Genomic DNA, 22,773 nt, shown 5'->3' on the forward strand with positions numbered 1-22,773 from the left:
TTTTGATCTGGTCCCACAACCCAAGCTTTGGGAAGGTCTTAGAAAGGTGGAGGTTCGGTCCCACCTCCTACAGTTATTCTTCCAGTTACATACAGAAATGTTTGTATAGGTGAGATGGGGCACTAATGATGAGTTCACAGAGAAGATCCCTGTCAAGAGTGGAGAGCACCAAGGCTGTGTCCTGGCACCTACTCTATTCTCGCTCTTCATCACTGCTTGTATTGACCACTTGTTAGAATGGGAAAAACAACGCTCCACAAATAGTGGCTGCAAAGGTTCCACCATTACTATTTATCGATGACACTCTGCTCAGATGTAAAACATTAAAAGGTCTACATATTTTGCTGAAGAAGTTTAAATTGTCTTGCACTTCACATGGGTTGAAGATTAATACTTTTAAAACCAAATACATGGTCTTCAATCCAAAGAAAAAGGGCAGGGGTGACCTCGTTTTACAGGGCAAGACACTAGCAAGAATGTTAGACTTTGATTATCTTGGGGTTAATCTCTCTGATGCAGATACCTGGCGGGCTCAAATTGCAAAACGTTCTTTTAACCTGAAAAACCAGGCCGCTGCGGTCAATAGCTTTACAGATCACTCACTCACTTCTCCTATATCTCCAAATTAGGAGGTTTACGGAGCGCAAGCATTGGGAGCCTCCATCTACCAGTCACAACTATGGGGTAACTGTAATTTAGACAATCTGGAAATAGGTGAGAGTTGTTGTGTAAGATCTTTACTAAAACTCCTAACTAGCTCACCATTGATATCCTATGGCTAGATCTTAACCTGAAATCAGTTGTCCATATTGAGAAGCTGAGACCTATTTTATATTGGATTCCAGTCTGTGCAGATAGACTCTGCAGGATCTTCTTGAAAGACCCTCTGCACAAAAGCTCCCAAGGCTGGGTTATATCAAGGGTTGGTTTGTCAACCTAGGATTACCTAAATATTGGACTGAACCCCTGATTATACCTACAGGTGTTAGTGAAATAGTGAAAGGGAGATATTGGCACTTGATGCTTGGGTCCTGGCTACATAGTGCCCAAGTAGGAAGGCTGGCTGACCTTTTTATATCTATCAAGAGGGACCTCACATTTTAGGAGTTTTTGGATGATATAAACACTAGGGTGTTATCTATAAAATTCAGTACAGCCTTCCTTCCACTTGCCTCACTCGCTAGTGCATGGGCCACAGGAAACAATGTATAAGAAAAATTCCCAATAGGTGCCAGGCAGTCGAAAACGAGGAAAAGTTATTATTCTTCTGCGGTGGTTACAAGAAACAGAGAGAGCATTGGATTGCCCCCCTCTGTGGAGTTATGGGAGTTAGAAACTACCCCCTGGTCCTAAAGTTATGTAAAACCAAAACCAAAACTGCCCCTGTGTGATTTTTTCTGTGTCAAAATTCCTGCAAGCAGCATGGCACATAAGATCTAAGAACTTGATGGTATATAAATGACAGTATCCATGTTGGGTTTTTAAATGTTTTGCCATATAGGGCCATATGTAGGTAGCTAAATACCGGTCGGTAACGGCCGAAATTCGGTAAATATCCCGTTACCGACCGGTATTTAGTCAAGTGAGATGTAGGAGTCCAAAAAGAAGGATTCGGTAATTATGAATCGGTAAATACCGATTCATCTTTACCGAATTCTAAATTTCCGATTCATATTTACCGAATTCATATTTACCGATTCGGTAAATATGAAATGGTAAAACGAGAAAAGAGATGTAGGTAAATTCGGTATTACCGAATTCCATGAAATTCGGTATTTAAGAGTCGGTAATTAACACTGAGTGAAAGCAGGTGGTAATCAGCCACAGTGCATATAAGCAATCCCAAAATGCAACATTGTGAACACCATGGCGGCTCTGTATGTGATTGCAAGGCGCCTACCTCTACAGGCAGCAGGTCTGAGGATTTGGAGACGGGAGGAATGCATTTACAGACAGCGCATCACACTCTTTCAACAGACTGAGGCTGAGATACATGAAAGGGACAGGCTACACCCCCAAACCATCATGGACCTGATAAGGAACCTGCACCCACTCCTGGACCATCCAACAACAAGGGCGCATGCCATACCACCACATGTGCAGGTGCTCTGTAGCCTACATCTACTCGCATCTGGCAGTTACCAGGGGGAGATAGCTGCGGTAGGCGGGGTATCCCAGAGTTGCCTGTCCCGTTTCTTCAGGAAGTTCCTGGATGCCATGATGCAGAGAATGCAACACTACATTAGCTTCCCAAACACACAGGCTGAACTGCTGAAAACAAAGACCGACTTTTACCAGATGGCCCAGTTCCCGCATGTCATAGGCTGTATTGATGGCACACACATTCCAATCTGCCCACCAGCAGCCACTGAGCACATCTACAGGAACAGAAAGTCCACCCACTCCATAAATGTGCAGGTAATCTGCGATGCAGGCAACATAATCACTGATATCGTAGCTAAGTTTCCTGGGAGCACCCACGACTCCTACATCTTCCAGAACAGTGGGATCTACACACGCCTGGTTGCCGGAGAATTTGGAGAAGGATACCTGCTAGGTAAATCACTGTGACACTCCCTAATACTTACCGCATATGGATGTGTATTGAGGTATGTGACTAATGGTACTCTCTTACTCACCTAGGCGATAGTGCATATGCCGTGCGGTCATTCATCCTCACTCCCTACCTACACCCATCAACCCTGAGTGAGAGACGATATAATGTGGCACACAAATCAACACGCAACGTGGTGGAGCGCACGTTTGGACTATTGAAAAGCAGGTTCCGCTGCCTCCACAAAAGCGGAGGCGCACGCCAGTACACACCCATCATCTGCTGCAAGATCATTGCCACTTGTGCATTGCTGCACAACCTTGCCACGAAGACAGGTACAGAGGTGGAAATAACAGATTTTGAGGACAATGATGATGAGTTTGCACAGCCAGAGCCCAACGCAGCAGGAGTGGCAGCAGCAACAGATGGGAGAGTGAGACGGGCAGAGATCACATGCAACTATTTCTAAGTAAGTAAGGGGACACAGCCAGTAGTTGGATGCTATGACGTAGTTTTAATTAGCCGGCACTACGCCACAACACAACGGCAAAACTGGCCTATCAAATTGTTGACATCCATAGTTGGAAGTCAAGGGTTCCTTCACCCAACTGTGTCCTGTAATTGTGTGCTGCATCAGCGTCTGCGCCCACGCACTACAGTGCGGGATGCCAGTGATTGAGTGTCCTCACTGGCTGTGGGACCAGTGGCAGCCCCATGCCGTCTGATGCTCCTCCGGGTGTCTGTCACAGGGGGGGTAATGCTGCTCCTACTGGTGGTGTCCTCGCTGTCCCCAGCATCCACAGCACCAGTGGTGGCAGAGTGGCTTGTAAGCAGCACCTCAAGTGCACTGGTCACCTTCACCAGCCCCCTTGAAACATCATTGCTGCAGTGCGCAAGCCCCTCCTGCATTGCCACGGAGTGCCTGCAGAGCAGAGAAGTGGCAGTTGCTAGGCGGTTCACTGCCCTTGTGTGGTGATCAATTTTCTGCCTCTCCCTTCGCCGTGTTGCTCTGTCCTCATCCATTTTTGTGCACAGCAGCATGACGGACTGGGACATGTCCCGCATGCCCGCAGCCATCTCCCTCATGCCCTCAGCCATTGAGCTTATGCCCCTGTCAATGTTGCCCATTGTGTCATTGAGGCCCTTCATCTGGCGCTGTACTGACTGGATTGCCTTGCCTAGTAGGCGCTGCACCTTCACCATGGTGGCCTCCAGCCCTAAGAATACACCATGGCTCTCACCCTGTAGAGGTGGACTGCGCACCCGAGCCCTGCGGCGGCGTCTGGCACCTGTGTGTGCTCCCTCAGAGGCGGAGGCCAAACCGGCATTGCTACCATCCAGTGGCACAGTGGATGTTTCCTCCCCACTCGAGTCTTCTGATGAGGACTCTGACACATGCAGTCTGGCAACTGCACGCCTCCTGGACCTGACCAATGCAGGTGGTGTTGATGCGGGTGAGGCCAGCTCAGTGGCGAGGCTGGATGTGGTGGCGAGGCTGGCTGTGGTGGCGTGGCTGGCTGTGGTGGTGATCCTGGCTGTGGTGCTGTTGTCTGCCCAGCACTCGTGGTGGCCTTCTCTGTGCTGTCCTTCCAGGGTGCCCTCTCTCCCTTCTCCTGAGCAGTCCTGCGCGAAGTATCGCCTGTGGACAGAAATTCAACATCAGCTCAGTGTACCTGCAGCCCTGCCTTGCTAACATCATAATAAATTTCTGCAACACTATCTCATTGTCCTCTGCCTGCTTATCGCTTATGTGTGTCACATGCCTTGTTGTTCTGTGCGATTCTTGTCATGATAGGGGTTTCACAGACTACATCTCCCATAATGCATTGCTGGTATGCACAAACACCTGTACTGGAGTGGGATTCACATTGCCCAATTGGGGTTTTGGGATAGGGGAAGGGGGGGCACAATGCTGTGCATGCGTCTTACCTTGTTTGGTAGCAGCTCTGGCAGAGCTGTCTGCATCCCCAATCCCAACGACACTCTCGGGCTCAATCGTGGACTCCACGAGCTCCTCAAGTTCAGTCAGGGCAGGTGCCCTGTTCCTTCCTCCTCCTGTCCGGCTGGCCTGTTTCTTCAGATCAGCCATCTTCCTCTTTGTGATGATACGGATGTCGTACCACCGCTTCTTCAGCACATCAATGTCCCGGGGGGTCACTCCGATGGCATTTACCTGCGCCTGGATTCCAAGCCAGATCCTTCTTTTCTCTGATTCTGCCACTTGCAGGGACTGCTTTCCAAAAAGCTTATTGTGCTGCTTCACTACCTCCTCCACAAGTACCTGCAGTTCCTTTGGACTGAATTTGAGTTTCCTCTTCCTTTCCCCTCCATCTCTCTCTGTGTCCTGGCTGGCCATTGTGTCAGATTTCTTGTGCAAGTTTCGGCACTGGCTCTGTTGCTCTCCTCTGCACTCCCAGCCTCTCCAGAGTCTGCTGATTGTGTGCACCTGCCAGGGTGTGGCCACTTCCTGGTTGGGTGGGGTGGGGTTTGTACAGGATTGGCTGATTCCTCAATTGCTGTTCATTTGAATTACCGATTCGGTAAATTCCGAATCGGTATTTACCGATTCGGTAAATACCGGTTCGGAAACACCGGTCGGTATTGTAGAATCGGTAACATTTACCGATTTTTACCGAATCGGTAAGAGTTACCGAAAAATTAGGTACATAGGAAATACCGATTTCTAAATACCGATTCGGTAAAATTCGGTATTTAGGAATCGGTATTTCTAGGTTACCTACATATGGCCCATGGTCTTTTAGATTATAGATATGCCGGATGTGATATTTAATTTTAAAAATGCATTGTGGTTGCTTGATCGCTTCTGGTACTTTATTATGATGATGTTTATTATTGTCCAGTATGTTGATGGCTTTTTATCCAATCTAACAATAGCCGGCTACTATTAGTCCTAAGACTTCTGTTGTATCATGCTTTCTTTGGGAGACAACCTCAATTATCTTGTGTCTAGTTCTGGATGGCTCTTCTGAGGTGTTTCCATACACAGGTGTCTCAGACGGTGTATTGTGTCACAGTTCTGGAGGTCAGCACTATCGGTTTTTGAGGCTTGACGTTGTGTCATGGGGTGGGCAATGTGTGACACTTTAAGTACTGTGCTTGAAGCGTCAGATCCTTGGTTCCTGTTCCTCTGCCTCCACTCTCCATGTTAGTTCCCCTCCTTGAATACGTCTGTTTTTATGTTCTCCCCTATGCTCGCACTGTATCGCACCACTGCAGACTGCCCTAACCCCTGAGTATCTATTCCAGGAATGATGAATTTCCCCCATTTGCATCATTAGCACTTTGTTATACCTTCCTTCCACTTTGCCCTTGAAATGTCAGATCTTGACTTTCTAGCCACCTTACCCTGTTACCCTCACTATTGAACTTGGGGGCATATTTACAAGAAATGACGCATCGTTGATTCAAGCCAGCAATGTGTCAAAATTTCTTGCGCCTGCATGAAAAATCCTTACAACTCCATGGATGGGGCATATTTACAGTACAAGGTTCCATGGCGCAAGGTCCCAAGGATGCGTCAGAAATTCAGACATATCTATGGGTAGGATGAAGCAAGGCATCCGGACTAAAAGTGGCGCATTGCTGTAGTTGGTCATAAAACTGACGCAACTACAGCAATGCATAAAAAAAAAAGGCGATGCATCAGTTTTGACTGACACAAGTGGCCTACTATTTGGGGACCAATGTACTAGAAGGGCATAGTTACAAGAACTGATGCATCGGCATTGATCAGTCAGATTTCTTGCACCTGTCACAAATGCGCTAATGACGCCATGGATGTGCTGTATTTCCAATACAGTGCAAAAGACACACTGGAAAAAAATCAGAACCAATCAAAACATTCACCCCTAGTCAAGAGATCTGGGTTAAATCCATCATTCTTTTGTCACCATGCCACCCCAGTTTAGACCTGGCCATATGCAAATCAGTCTTGACCCTGTGCCTCATGGGAACAGTCCAGCCCGAACTGCCAAGCCAGGTCCTCCCTGGACCGGAAACAAGCATCCTAGGACCGGTTTCGGGGTTTCACCCCTCTTCAGCCAGGATAGCTTGAATCCAGTGGCACAGTGAGCCCGGGACCCACATCTCGACATACCCGGCACACTTAGGGCGAGAAAGCAAAAGACACACAATTGATAGACGGAATGCAGAACCAATCAAAACATTCACCCCAGTCAAGAGATATGGGTTAAATCTATCATTCTTTTTCTCACCATGCCACCCCAGTTTAGACCTGGCCATATGCAAATCAGTCTTGGCCCTGTGCCTCATGGGAACAGTCCAGCCCGAACTGCCAAGCCAGGTCCTCCCTGGACAGGAAACAAGCATCCTAGGACCGGTTTCAGGGTTTCACCCCTATTTAGCCAGGAGAGCTTGAATCCAGTGGCACAGTGAGCCCGGGACCCACGTCTGGGCATACCCGGCGCACTTAGGGCGAGAAAGCAAAAGAGGCCAAGGCTGATTTGCATAAGGCTGGGTCCAAACTGGAATGGCATGGTGAGCAAAAAAACTGTGGATTTAGGCCCAGATATCTATACTGGGGTGAATGTATGACATTGTTCTGCATTCTGTCCATCAATTGTTCTTTTTGCATTTACAATACAGTGCTCCATGGTGCGAGGATTCACGGAATGAGTCAGAAATTCTGACACATCTTTTGGTACTAAAGTAACGCATTGCTGGAGTTGATCATAAGAATGGCGCAACTCCAGCAATGTGTTAGAACACAGAGGCAGGTCCCATGTTAAAAGCCCTACATCAATCCTTACGCCAGGTTTGAAAAGGTGTAGGGATTTTGACACAGCCAAGTCATAGAGTGACGCAGTAAGAAGTTGCAAATTTCACTGAGTCAATTCTACATGGCTTTTAACGTGGGAACGCCTACCCTGCATACATTATACCTGGTTCAGGTATAATGTGATACAGGCCTCTACAAAACATACGCATTGGGCCCAATGCGTAAGTTTGTCAATACGCAGCAGTGTGGAGCACTGATTGCACCGCCGCTGCATCAAAAAAATGATGCTGCAGCGGCACTAGTTCCTTGTAAATATGCCCCAGTGTCAAATGGTGAAAAACTCACCTTGCACTCCATTACATCGGTCCTGGATGTCACGCATAAAAGTGAGCATAGTGTACTTATGTATACCACTATGCCTACGTATGTGTGACATGAGTCATTAATAGTGTGTGATTTACTGTGTTATCTACCTTATGTGTGCACTTACCCGTTGAGGGTATGTGACTTGATTGCAGATTACACTGTTTCAAGTCACTTCAGCTGGTGATATTAATCTGCGACAGCCAATGCATCATTCCCACGCCTGGGTTTTAGAGGTGTAGCTTTTATGACGCATCTCAAGGGCAGCGGCTCACTTCCCGACGATACGTGACTTTTGAAAAAAGTCATAAATACTACTGAATCAGTTTTATAAGGGATTTTACGAAGGAACGCCTTCCTTGCATATAGTAATTCTAAGGCGGCGCAGCCGAATCTGACGAAGGAAAAAAGTGACACATCCGAACGAAGAGTAACGCATGTGCCTAGATGTGACACTTTATAAATATGGAGTAAAGAAAGTGCTGCCGCTGTGTCAAAACAAATGATGCAGCGCAAGCTTCTTGTAAATATGTCCCTTGATCTCTGGGCTACATGTGGATTGCCAGGCTCTGCTTATAGGGTTTCATCGGGAACTCTAGATAGAAATGGTGAATGTAGAGAAGGGGGGTATAGAGCTGCAGCAGCATGAACTTTAGACCGAAGAGTCAGCAATATTATCTGAATGAGAGAGGACACCTAAGTAGGTATTGCCTGTGGTCGGAGTCTTGTCATTGTTCTGAGACCCCCTGACTCAGCTTCAGCGAGTCAATACCAACTTGGGAGTCTCTTTTCCCTCAGTCAATATTGTCTAATTGATTGACTTAATACTGGTATCAGAAGTCGTCTGCCAGGCTTGGAAGCTAATGTATGCTCTCACTTTTCCCTGTTGTTTTCAGATAGACCAAAACAAGTTATCAAGAGAAATGTGGTTTAAAAAATTATCAGATCACTTCAAGAGGTAAGGCTGCACCAGTGGTCCCAGCATAATATTCGCGCAGGATTAGCATAGGAACATCCATCTGACTAGAGGGTCTACCCACTATCCATACCATATTGATATCAAGAACAATGCTTGCATAATGTAATTTAATCTAATACAATTCCTGGAGACAGGAATGTGATGAGAGGTGAGATGGTCCAGTGGCCATGTTTTTGTCTTAAGATCCAATTCTGCTTCCCAATTTGTTGGTCAAAATCACTGGGTCTCCATTTGCCTGCAAGGGCGGGTGTAGTTCTTCATGTCGCTCTGTGCGGCTTTCACCCCTTACAACCTTTATTCAAAGCTGGACAGACCTCAAACCTCCTATGCCATGGCATAAGTGAGAGAGAAGAGCAAACCGGCCAGGGAGTCTTTATGCCCTCTCTGAAACCTGTCTGTGTCCGGGACTGTGGAGATTTCCCCTCACAGACACTGCAGGGGGGAGAAGAAGGTGCCCACTTACAATCCGCATTGAGGAGTTCAGTTCGGACATTAGTCCAAGAAACAGCCAAGGAGTCAGAATATACATGTCGAGCAGATGCTAGGGATTCACAGAAGCGCAATAAATATGATATTTAAATATATAAACAAGACTAAAATGACTCATGGAAAGATTAGTTTAAATATGTCTCTCTTGGAGACCTCTTTCCTACAAACTGTTAGCCCAAGCGTAAGCAATGCTCCTTTGCTTATCTGCCATTTATTTATGTTTATTTCTGGTGAAAACAAATCCTGACAATAAAAATGAATACATTCAATTTAAAAAAAGAAAGAGCACGAGAAAATGGATTCCCTGTATGTGGGTTTAATTTCCAATTACAACTTTTGGGTCGCACTGACAATGATGGAAAAAGTAAACACAGCCAATAAAGTAAGCACAGAGCGTAGGCGTAAAAGTAATTCCTCGAATACAAGAGTTGGCCTGGACACGAGGCTGTACGTTTACAGATGAGGCTGAGCTCTGACCGTGGTGCTCAAGCTCATGCATGTGAGGTTGTGTCTGGCATGGGGTCTGTCGCAGAAATGTGGTGAACTTGCGAGTATGAGGGAAGTACACATTGCTACCTTTGATATCGCTGTAGGTCAGTTATAAATACCCACCCATTTTGGGCATTTGTCGGGGTGTACAGCCAAACATATTTTCCCAAAGGAGAAAAAAAGGTAAATATTTACGCATGACTATTGTACACTATGTACAATGTATAGCTGTTTAGGAATGTAGGTAGTCCTAGAATTTTGGAACTGTCACAACATCCCAAGAGTACTACTAGAATTCTATGAGAAATCCGAAAAAAGAAAAATCTACTCCAATCATCACTGTAAACATTCCGGTATCGATTGCCAGATTTTTTCTGAATTTGGCTCTATGATTTCTCCATTAAACTTCCACTAAGAATTTAATAATCCGATGTCAGAGCCTCTGCATACATTATGAGCCAGATTTACAAAGAGGTCACACAATGCTGCACAGCAAGTAAAGTTGATGCGCTGCATGAAAAAGAGAGACCGTAGAACAGCGCCATATCTACTAGGTTGTGGCGCTGTTGTCCCGAGCCCACACTTTAGGCTTCCATGGACCAAAACAAGGGTGTCTGTGTTGAGGTCGGCATAGTTTTTGTGCAGGAATGCTGAAAGGCATTTTCCTCTTGGAATGCGTGCTGTAGAATGCAGTCCACATGAAAAGAGGAATCAACTAGGAGATTCTCCTTGTTGTGCCTGCCAAAGGGAGGCGTAGGAGTTTGGTGATAATCCCTATCTACAATTATCTGTACAAAGGTACTTGCGCCAAAACTCTTGGGTGGTTGCATGGGAACGCCCCCTTGATTAAAATCAATGCAAGGCTGTGCATTTCACTGTGTTGTGTTGTTTGGGTTACAATACAATGCAAACGTGATTTGAGGTTGGATTGTAAATACCAACCCAAAACTTTGTGTTGGGTCTGCTTTACTAAAGTAATGCAAACCGGACACAAAGTCTTTGTAAATCTGGGACTAAGTGTATGTTTTCTACAATCTGGTAAAGATTTTGGGCATGATGTATGACATTTCCAATCACAAAAAGCGGTTGTAAATTGCACACTGACTTTTTGTGCATGGAAAAGAATTCGATGAATCACAAAATCCTGAAACGCAGTGGGTCTCAAATTCTGTTCTACCACATCAATATTCATGAGATAGGTCGCAAATTGCAACCTACTGCAATTTGGTGCCCTCACAGTAATAGTGGTCTGCTGGGGTCAACTGACCAACATGTCTGTGTTCGCATTTAAATAAAGTAAACTTTTTTTTAATGCAGCCTGTATACATTAAAGGAAAGGGGGCTCCATTAAAAAAGAATAGTAGCACCATTCTAAAAAGTGATCGTTAAATCTTTCCGAACACATTTTGTGATTCGGTTGTTACCAAATTGCAAAATGGGTTTGGCTACAAAACATAGGTGTTGTGGTCACTAACCTTGGGATTTCGCAAATCACAGGCTTTGTGACTGCAATACGTGTTTGTACATCAGACCCATTCTTCTATATTATGTAACTGTTGCACATTAAATGGCTAAAATTGTGAATAATCCATTTTGTGAAGATTCCTTTTAGATTCTGTACCTGTGAGTTACAACTTTTTCACCGATTATCTTTTATCTTTTGACAAATGCGACAATAATTTCTTTTTTTTTTATTCAATCGATCAAAAATATGATCATTCACAGCTTAAAATACAGTACAAAATCAATATACCATTAAAAAATGCGGCAGTATAAAAACCATTAAAAGTGATTTATATAATAGATAAAACAATCTTCTACATTTTCCATAAAAAATTAGCCTGCTTCTGAACAGAATACCACTGAATCTGGTTGGAATTATATTACCAGTGCTACAACACAGGAACAAGTTTGCCCATTTTTGACCTTTTCCACCATGCAAACATTAAAAACCTCGAAACAGCAAATACCAACCAGCTTGTGGTATCTGACTTAAATATACGCATGGCATCCAAAGGACAATTAAAAGATAAAATGCGACATACAGGGGCCAGCCAAGTTTTCCTAAGTTCAGCGTAAAAGGAACAGCAGAAGAAAAAGTGCTCAGTGGTTTCAGGTGAAATATGGCACAAAGGACACAATGAATTAACAGACCGGTTTCCCCATGAACTCTTCAATACATTCAAAGGAAGGGTTCCGTATCTAAACTGGACATACAAAGCTCGAGCCTGAGGCGGTTCCATATCATCCAGAAACCCTTCAAACGCAAATACTCCTTTGGTATTTAAAAACCCCGCAGTCAAAGTGCCATGTGCAAACCGGTCAACCCTTTCTGAGACCATTAGTTCCCAGAACCATTTTTTGACTAAAGGGATCGTAAGTTTAGTCATAGACCGTGGGTCTTCCCAGAGTTGTACCATCCCAAATTTTATAAACCAGACCTTGATCTTACTAAACCACTTAATGCGGCCTGTTTGATTATGCAGAGCAATCAACTCTACCAAAGCCTCCCTCAGAGGCACCTGTGTTTTGCTTATCCACACCCTGATCCAGAACAGGATTGACCTAAAAATGGCATACTTGTCAATAGGTTTTAGGCCAAGATCTAGTCTAAGTGGCAGGAGTGGTGTATTCACTGGGAGGTTCATAATGGCTCTCATGAATTTAATTAAAATAAATTATTTTCGAAGAAGAGATAGAGAAGAAATTACTGTTCCTTCTGTAAGGGTAAAGAAGTGTATTAGAAATTGACAGGTATTTGATCAAACTTGGCAATCAGAAATCTAAAGTGAAGTAACAGGCGCGAGAAAGAGAAGAAAACACGAAATTCAGACAGTAGTGTTCGTGGACTTAAAATATGGGTGGAGCACCAGAAGAAGCTACAACCACATCTTTGGCAGGTGTTATTGTCTGATGTTCATGTCCCTTTCAGGAAACTAAACTTCTGGCGGTCTCTCTTGTTGTAGGGTCAAGTGAGGACTATGGTGAGGGATTCGTAGATGATGACGACACTGCCGCAGAAGGTTCCGCTGGTGAGTACCATTTCATTTAAAGTCACGTCTCGAACTCTACTACTGTCTTGGCAGAGCCATGTACAGTTCCTCCACTCAGAGGCACAGTCTGTGTGGGCACAAGGCAATCCCTCACCAGTGTTTTGATCCTCTCTGATCTTGAATAGCTACTTTTCTAAACATTTAAGGGCATATTTACAAGCCCCTATCGCCACCATAACGTCCCTTTCAGAGACATTGTGGTGGCGATAGGGGCAGTGTTAAGCCACTTAATGTGGCTTAACGCTGCCTTGTAAATAAGGCACCCTTTCACACGGCACTTAGCATAAAAGGGAAGGGCAATGGGTGTTGCGATGGGTGTTTCACCGCAACACCCAGTGATTTTGACGCTGCCCCCTATTTACAAGGGTGGCGTAAATAGGAGGCAGCGCCAAAATTAAGACCAGGGAAAATCTAGTCTTAAACAGGCGAAATGAGGAGAAATGCTTTCTTTCTCCTCGTTTTTGCTGTTTCCATGTGTGCTGCGTTGTGCAGCGTACATAGAAACAGCAAATTGCCATTGATTATTTATGGCACAAAGGTGTTCCTTCCTGCATATAAACAATCCAAAAAAAAGAAATGACATTTTGTAACTTCTATGTGTGCTGCATTAAGCAGCACACATAAAAGTTACAAAACGTCTTTTAAAGATAGTTTATGTGCAGGAAGGGAGACTTTCCTGCACATAAACAATCTTCCCCTCAACGAAGACAATCTTGAACTGTGGTGTAAGGGTGCCTGTATTGGCGCTAGGCTGCTAAGTTTAGCGCAAGCGTTGGGGTCAACGCAGGGATGCATCATATTGTTGTAAATATGGTGCAGCACTGCGTTTCTAAAGTGGTGGAGTGTGACGTTAAACCAGGAAGGCTAACGCCGCACTCCGTCACTTCATTGTAAATATGCCCCTTGGTTTTGATGAAAGTGATAAATGAGATGAGAGTTTTGGTAAGCAATCAGATGTGGTTGCAGAAGGGGCTACAATTCTGTGTACAATCTCTATCCTTCAACACGTTAATGTACTGTGTCTACACGGGTACAGTATCTCTGTATGGTATTTATCCTTCAATGGTGTCTAGCATGTCTATACTTCTCCAATATAAGGTGAGTGTGTGCTCCTACATTGTTTGTCTGCAGTGTCTATCCTTCTACAGTATCTGTGTACGGTCCCTATTCTAGAGTATCAAGCAACAGTATCTATCCTTCGACAGTATATATCATTTTAGAGTATTGTTCTGTACTCTCTAACCTTCTTCAGTATCTACCTATAGAGTCTGTCCTTTTAGAGTATCTGCCTACAGTCGCTGTCTTTCAGCAGTATCTATGGACAGTGTAGTACAGCATCTGTCTAAAGTGTTTATACTCCAAATGTGTTGATTGTGTCTATCCTTTTGTAGTATAGGCCTGTCCTTCTACACTATCTCCCTGTGGTGTATTTCATTATGCTTTTGTCTACAGTGTCTATCCTGCTACAGTGTCTATCTACAGTGTCAATCCTTTTACAATATCTGTGTAGGGTCTCCATTCTAGAGTGTCTATGTACGGTTTCTATCCTTCAACAGCATATATCATTTTATAGTATTGCTCTATATTGTCTATCCCTCAACAGTATCTACCTAGGGAGTCTAATCTCTTTAGAGTATCTGCCGACAATCACTGTCTTTCAACAGTATCGATCTAGAGCGTTTTGTGGTATCTGTCTATAGTGGTTATCCTTCAACAATGTCTATCCTTCTCCATTATAGGCCTACGGTGTCTATCCTCTTACACTATCAGTCTATGGTGTACATCATTATTCAGTATTTATCTATAATGTCTAACCTTCTAACAGTGTCTATTCTTTTACAGTATCGGTGTACGGTCTCTATTCTACAGTATCAATCTTCGACAGTATATATCATTGCATAGTATTGTTCTACAGTGTCTATCCTTCTACACTATCTACCTGGGACTTCTATCCTTTAAGAGTATCTATTTACAATCACTGTCTTTCTATGTGGGTACAGTATTTATTCTGTAGTATCTATCTATTTACGGTGTCTATCCTTATACAGTATCTCTATGGTCCCTATCTTTTAGCACTATTTATGTTACATTATTTCAACACTATCTGCTTACTGTGTCTATCTTATATATCTATCTATGGTGTCTATCCTTTTACAGCAGTGGTTCTTGACCTTTTGACTTCTGTGAACCCCCCACTTAGTCACCGCTGAAACCCGGAGACCTCCAATGAATCTCTATATGTCCAATTCTACGTTTTTCTTTCTTCTTTAAACACACTTTATTAATCTGTTAATATTGTTTCATTTTCTAACCAGTAGGGGATCCCTTGAGTCAGCTTTGCAGGCCCTCAGTGGTCTCCAGACCACAGATTAAGAATTACAGTTCTACAGTATCCGTCAATTGCGTCTATCCTTTTACAGTATCTAGCTGTAGTACCTGTCTCTCCAGGGTATCTGTCAGATGTGTCTATCCTAATTTAGAGTATCTCTCTGTGGTTTCTATCTTTCCTCAGTTTCTGTATACTGTGTCTATACTTTTACAGTATCTATCTGTGGTGTGTATCTTTCTACAGGATCTATCTAAAGATTCTACCTTGTGGGAAAACTAGTGGCACTTTGTACCGCAGCCGGGGGCTCCCGTTCCTCCTCCCCCTGCCGCAAGTATTGCCGGCATCTTCTGTTGCACTACGTGTACTGAGGCCTGGAGTCCCCCAAAGAAAAACTGTGTTCTGCAGTATATCTGCCTACAGTATCTATCTGTAGTGTCTAACTTTCTACAGTATCTGTATACTGCATTTATGCTTTTACAATATCAATCTGTGGTGTCTATCCTTCTATAGTATCTCGCCAAATGCTTTTATCCATTTACAGTATGTATATCTCGTGTCTATCTTTCCACAGTGTCGGTGGTGTCTATCATTCTACAGTCTATCTGCTTAGTGTCGATCTTACTGTATCTATCTGTGGTGTCTGTTTACTACTGCTTCTATTCTTTTACAGTATCTAGCTGTGGTGTCTATTTTTCTACAGTATCTGTCTACTGTGTTAATTATTTTACAGTATCTATCTATGGTGTCTCTCTTTCCACAGTATCTGTATACTGCATCAATCTATCCTTTTACATTTACAGTATCTATCTGTGCTGTCTATCTTTCCACACTGTCTACTGTGTCTATTATTTTACAGTATATAGCTGAGGTGTCTCTCGTTCCACAGTATCTGTATACTGCATCTATCCTTTTACAGTATCCATCTGCGGTCTATCCTTCTACAGTATCTGTCTGCTGCGTTTATCCTTCTACAGTATCTGTCTACTTTGTCTTTCCTTCTACAGGATCTGGCTACTGTGTCTTTTCTTTTACAGCATGTATCTGTGGTGTCTATCCTCTACAGTATCTACCTACAGTGTCTATCTTAGAGTATCTATCTATGGTGTCCATCCTTCTACAGAATCTGTGTAAGAAAGTACCTCTTTTGACATGGTTAGTCCCTTTTAACCAAGTTCCCAGTGCCCGATCTCCTTTCCCCAAAACTGTACGATGATTGGCACAACTTCTATTTCCCCTATAAGTCCCAGTAATTGGTACCTTTGGTACACAGGGCATAGGGACAGAAGGAGGTCCCTTAGAAACCACTCAACTGGATCGGGCAGTGCTGGTATCAGAGGCCGCTTGCCCAGGTGCAGGACAAACCGAAGAGTTGACAAGGCACACTGCCCTGTGTGCCATGCCACCCCTGCACTGCATAACATATAGGCCAACAACCCCTATTGCAGGCCTTTAGCCCTAAGGCAAGGTGCACTCAATCCTATGTGAGAGCCTATCAGCATGAGCAGATGGGTCCCTACAGTATCCAGTCCAATAGGAAAGCCGTAAAGAGTACATGGGCTGGATACTCATCAACACGAGTTTCCTAGCTCCATGATAGTTTCACTGATTTATAAGATGATTGGTACAAAATATCTTGTCGTAGTAAATCCTTGCTGACACACAGGAGACCCTGCTAAAGGGTCCCCTGAAACCTGCCAAACACTGGTGTTGTCCCTGTCCAGTTTTAGACAGTCTGCCATCACCAGACATGTTTCTGGACCCCTGGGTAGAAAGCCAGAGCTCTCCAGATCCAGAGACAATGCCTATTCTGGGCAGAGGTGGTTGCACCTTCCTCCCTACTGGATCTGCCTCAGCAGAAGTGGGAACTTCAAAGGACATGCGCCTTTGAACCTGCCCCTAGACCTCTGCTGTTATAAGCAGATTGGGACCCCCAGTCCTGCTCCACTTTTGGTGGGAGGACTGGTGGGAAAATTAGGTAAAGTATGAGGTGGGACTACCTTCACCCTGTACCATCCCTCAGGTGGGACAGACGAGGTAGATCCCTGTTAGAATGGGGAACCTCTGGTTGGCACAGGTAGGTACTTGTGACAAGCAGTGGTCCCTTCTTCTATTCAGGGCGAGAGAATTACCCCTTCAGAACAACCCCTGCTCACCCTATAGGTAGTGTGGCGCGAGCAGTCAGGGCTAAACTTCCGGGCGCTAATCAGTTAAGCATTTATGATCACACACAGTAAATCACAACGATCCCCCACAAATGGACACCAGGCGTAAGTTGTATCAAAAATACGTATACTTTATATAAAGGATTCTTGGTTACGCAGGCATGTACAAGACCATAAATAACGGTTGCGAAATGGAAGCCACAAGATGATAATTCGGTACTGTTCTTTTCTTTGGTAACTTATTCGATCACGAGCGCTTCACAGGGCTCGGTTGAGTCGGTCCAGTCACAATGATGCGCAGTGCACCCGGGGTACAGTGATACGGGGAAATCAGAACGTTGCAGACCCCGAGTTCGATAGAGAGTTCACTGTACCTGGGAACGGGCGATGTGTTTGGACGAGTCTTCGGGGGAGATGCAGGTTCTGCACCTCGCGGGTCTCCGGATCAAGAATCAGCGGGTGGTAGACAGGTGCGGCCCCAGGCCTCCGACACGGACTGTGCGGGAGGTTACTTCAGCGGGCGGCACGGTCAGACTCTGGCTGGGGGTGAAGCGGGGCGGCCGGATACGTTACGACGTACGGGCGGCCGTCCGAGGCTGGATTTCACTTCCCAACTAGAAATCCGGCGGGAGGGCGAGAGGGCACCAAGCGCGCTCCAGTAGCAGGCAGGTGACAGGGAAGCGGGACGGCCAGACTCGATGGGTCCAGAGCGACTCAGGTAGAGCGGGGCTCTCGGCGAGTGGAGGCGGCCAGGCTTCTGGGTGTCACGGCGCTAGGAGGGATGCGATGGTGCGCAGAGCACTCCGGCGGGAGAAAGCACACGGCTCGAGTTCTCAGACGAGCGGAGACACGGTGAACCCACTGGTCCTGGGGTTCAGTTCAGGGGGCAAGCTCTTCTTCCAAGCCCTTGGAGATAGTTGAAGAACAAAGTGCAAAAGTCTCTTTCAGTCTTTTTCCTCTCCTTCCTCAGCAAGGCACCTACTGCAGGCCAATCCCTCAGGTCAGGGAAAGTTACTCCTCCTTCAGCTTATTCCAGGTCCTTCTAGTCGGGCAGAGTTCCTTTGTGGTTCAATCTGGATCTGATTTCTTAGGAGCCAGGCTCCAACTTTTATACAGGGATTCTTTTGTTCTTTAGCGCCAGGGGGCCTGGGCCTGGCTCAGTCCAGTTCTGGAGTACTTTGTTTTGGTGACTCTGCTCTTTCCTTTCAGCAGCAGGGCAGAGACATCAGCCGCTCCACAGGGGGCAGAGCCAGCTTTGTGGTGGCAGAGCACAGGTCTATTCAAGAGTCAGGGTGTACTCCTCCCACCCATCCTGGGGCAATCTCTCTACCCACCACCTGGCAGCCAACCTGTCTCCTGGAATCCCCCAGCCCTGCTCCTGTACCGTTGCTAGGCAGAACACACACCCACAGCAGAGGCGGACTGAGATGGTCAGGCACGCAAAGGCTAACTTTCTAAAAGTAGCATTTGCAAACCCAGGATATTAAAATAACCTTTACTAAAAGATGTGTTTTATTATCCCGAGTTCAGGCATACTAAACATGACTTCCTACCATGCTCTCGGAGTCCACTGGGGTCACAGCGTGTAGCGATCCCAGCAGCCCATTCTGGCCTATGGAGAGCAGGTAGCCTTCAATAGTGAAAAACGAAAATGGCTGTAATTCACTATTAAGACATGCCACACACATCAGGGCATGTCCTACCTTATGCCTACAATGCACCCTGCGCTTGGGCCTACCAGAGGGGTGACTAACATGTAGTTAAGGGAAGGTTTAGGGACTGGCAAGTGGGGACACTTGCTCAGTCAGCGCGACGGTACCAGACCGCGCGCCGGTTCTGCAGTGGCAGATCCTAGACACATTTTACCCCTCTGCTTCGGTGGGTGGCACAATCAGTGCTGCAAGCCCACTAGCAGCATTTGGATATATAAGCCCTTGGCACCCCTGGTGCACTCTACAAGGGACTGACAGTAAACCAAATATGCCAAACGTGGAAGTCGATTCACATAATACATTTTACCATAGGGAGCACTTGCACTGTGGCACTGGATGGCAGTGGCACAGTGCCCTGAGCAGCTAACACCAACACAAAAACACATTGAGGCACAGACAAAAATGGAAGGGTGACCCACGCCAATGGTGCCAGGTCTAACACGTGTCCCCTCCAGCTGAAAAGTGGGGAGAACTACCCTACCCCAGGGAGTTCTTCATCACTAAGGCGGAAAAATCTGGAAAGACCATCAGCGTTGGCGTGGTCTGTACCGGGCCGATGTTCCACCGTGAAATCCATCCCCTGTAGGGAAATGGACCACCTCAACAACTTAGGATTCTCATCCCTCATCTGCATCAACCATCTGAGGGGCCGGTGGTCTGTTTGAACCCGGAAGTGAGACCCAAACAAGTAGGGTCTTAGCTTCTTCAATGCCCAGACCACCGCAAATGCTTCTCGCTCAATCGCACTCCACTTTTGTTCCCGGGGAAGTAACCTTCTACTAATAAAGGCTACAGGTTGGTCAAAGCCCTCCTCAGTGAACTGCGAGAGAACAGCCCCTACACCATGCTCTGATGCATCGGTCTGCACCAGGAACTATTTGGAGAAGTCAGGGGCCAAGAGCACGGGTGCCATGCACATGGCAGTTTTCAGGGTGTCAAAGGCCTTCTGACAGGTGTCAGTCCATATCACTTTTCTGGGCTGCTTTTTCGAAGTCAGCTCTGTCAAGGGGGCAACGATGCTGCCATACCCCTTGACAAACCTCCTGTAGTACCCGGTGAGTCCTAAAAAGGCCCTCACCTCCGTCTGGGTCTTTGGGGGCTCCCAAGCCAGGATGGTTTCTATCTTGGGCTGTAGGGGCGCCACCTGGCCGCTCCCTACTTGGTGTCCCAAGTACACCACAGACCCCTGCCCGATCTGACACTTGCTTGCCTTGATCGTGAGGCCTGCCTTGCGCAGCGCCATCAACACTTCCCAGAGATGTCGCAGGTGTTCTTCCCATGTGCCGCTGAACACTGCGATGTCATCCAGGTATGCTGCGCTGAACTCGGACAGCCCAGCCAACACCTGGTTGACCAACCTCTGGAAGGTGGCAGGGGCATTCTTCTTCCCAAAGGAACTGAAAATGCCCATCTGGTGTAGAGAATGCTGACATCTCTTTGGCCCCATCAGTCAAGGCGATCTGCCAGTACCCAGACGTTAGATCAAACGTGCTGAGGTACCGTGCCCCTAACCGATCGATGAGCTCATCAGCTCTGGGGATGGGGTGCGCGTCAGTCTTCGTGACCGAATTGAGTCCTCTGTAGTCCACACAGAACCGGAGTTCGGGTGTGGCACCCGGCGAGGCAGCCTTTGGGACCAAGACCACTGGGCTGGCCCAAGGACTGCTGGAGGACTCAACCACCCCAAGAGCAAGCATCTTTGAGACCTCCTCTTTGATGCAGGCTCTGACCCTGTCAGTTACCCTTTAAGCCTTGTGCTTCACAGGTAAGCTGTCTCCGGTATCCACGTCATGGACGCACCAATCTGTGATACCAGGAACCAGGGAGAACAGGTCAGGAAACTGCCCCAGCAGGTGGCGGCAGTCATCCTGTTGCTCAGGGGTCAGGGTGGGTGAGAGGTTAACTCCATCCACTGACCCGTCTCGCTCCGAGGCCACCAGGAGGTCAGGAAGAGGCTCGGACTCCTCCTCCGTCCCATCATCTGTGGCTAAGAGCATGCCCACTTCGGACCTCTCCAAGTGGGGCTTCAGTCGATTGACATGTAGGACCCTTAAGGGGTTCCTAGGAGACCGCAAGTTCACCAAGTAGGTGACAGAACTCTTGCGCTCCACAATCTCAAAGGGTCCGGTCCACTTGTCCTGGAGTGCACAAGGCTCCACAGGGGCCAGGACCCACACTTTCTGACCAGGCTGAAGCTCAACCAGAGTGGCATTCTGGTCGTACCACCGCTTCATTTCCTCCTGGCTGGCTTCCAGGTTTGCCTCAGCAAGTTGCCTGAAACGCCTAGTCTGGTTCCGGAAAGCCAGCATGTAACTGTATACATTCTGGGGAGGTTTCCTGGGAGATTGCTCCCAGCCTTCCTTGACCAGACTAAGAGGTCCTCGTACTGGATGGCCGTACAAAAGCTCAAAGGGGCTGAACCCTAGAGACTTTTGTGGCACCTCGCGGTACGCAAAGAGAAGGCATGGTAAGAGGACGTCCCACTTACGCCTCATGGGTTCCTCGAGACCCATAATCATGCCTTTCAGGGTTCGGTTGAAGCGCTCAACCAACCCGTTTCCTTGGGGATGGTAAGGAGTGGCGAACTTGTAGGTCACACCACACTCTTGCCAAAGGGACTTCATATATTTCGATATGAAGTTGGTCCCCCTGTCACACACCACCTCTAGAGGGAATCCCACTCAGGAGAAAATTCCCATCAGTGCCCGTCCCACCACGGGGGCCGTCACTGTCCTCAGAGGGATGGCTTCAGGGTACCGGGTGGCATGGTCCACCAAGACCAGGATAAACCTGTTGCCCATGGCTGTCTTGGGGTCCAGTGGCCCCACGATGTCAATCCCCACTCGCTGGAATGGGGTACTGACCACAGGGAAAGGTTGGAGTGGAGCTCTCAGCTTCCTTCCACTCTTGCCACTTGCCTGGCAAGTCTGGCAGGTCCTGCAGTGAGTGTCAGAACTCTTGCGCATTTGGGGCCAATAGAAGTGGGTGACAAGCCTTTCAAAGGTCTTGTCCTGCCCCAAATGTCCTGCTAACGGTACGTCGTGAGCCAGCCCCAGTAGGAAGTCTCTGAACTTCTGGGGTACCACCAGCGCACGGGCTGACCCAGGTTCAGCAACCTTAGGCTCTGAGTATAGGAGGTCGTTCTCCCAGTAGATCAAGTGAGTTCCAGACTGATCACCATTGGCCTGGGCTGCAGCCTGCTGCCGCATACCCTCTAGAGAGGGGCACTCTTTCTGCTCCCTGCAGAACTCCTCCCTGGTGGGGCCTCCGTCTTGCTGCCAATGGGTCAGCTCAGGCAGGTCCCCCAGTTCGGCTATCTGTTCCCCGGTAGGCTCCAGGGCATCCCCCTCAGGGTCTGCTTCCTCCTGGGCCGTAGGAACTTCAGGAGCCGGATCCCCGTGCCTCCTGTGCCCCTTCTCTAAGGCCGGTTCCTGGGCCTCTTCCTCAGGCTCCAGGGTTCCTTCAACACCCCTACTGGCTGCCATCGACCGGGTGGTCACGCACACCCAATCAGGTAAACCCACCATCCGCAGGTGAGCTTTCTTCTCCACCTTTTCCCAAGGGGAGCTCTCCAAATCGTTACCTAGGAGACAATCAACAGGCATGGCCTCTCTCACAGCCACTTGCAGAGTACCAGAGACCCCCCCCCACTCAAAGGGAACCTGAGCCATTGGACACTGACTCTCGGTGTTGTCGGCGTTGACAACACGGCAGAATGCGTGTGGGACAACCTGCTCTTGAGACACCAGGTGTTGCTTGACAGCAGTCACACTGGCTCCTGTATCTCTAAGAGCCCCCACCCTTCGGCCATTTATGGTCACCCACTGCCCGTACTTTTGAGTATTGGGGGCAGCTGGGCCTCAGCGACCATCTCACTGTCTCCT

At 47.1% G+C, this 22,773-nt stretch overlaps 1 protein-coding gene across 2 annotated transcripts in view; it reads left to right on the forward strand.

Moving 5' to 3' along the window:
- LOC146809170 (uncharacterized) overlaps positions 1–22,773 on the forward strand; it is a 190,556-nt gene that overhangs the window by 110,055 nt on the left and 57,728 nt on the right. For both annotated transcript variants that reach the window (XM_085615959.1, XM_085615960.1), the window contains one exon: positions 12,600–12,665. In XM_085615959.1, the coding sequence (XP_085472085.1) occupies positions 12,600–12,665 (66 nt within the window). The remainder of the gene's footprint in view (positions 1–12,599; positions 12,666–22,773) is intronic.

The sequence above is a fragment of the Triturus cristatus genome, chromosome 7 (assembly GCF_964204655.1).
Source record: "Triturus cristatus chromosome 7, aTriCri1.1, whole genome shotgun sequence".
NCBI lineage: Eukaryota > Metazoa > Chordata > Amphibia > Caudata > Salamandridae > Triturus > Triturus cristatus.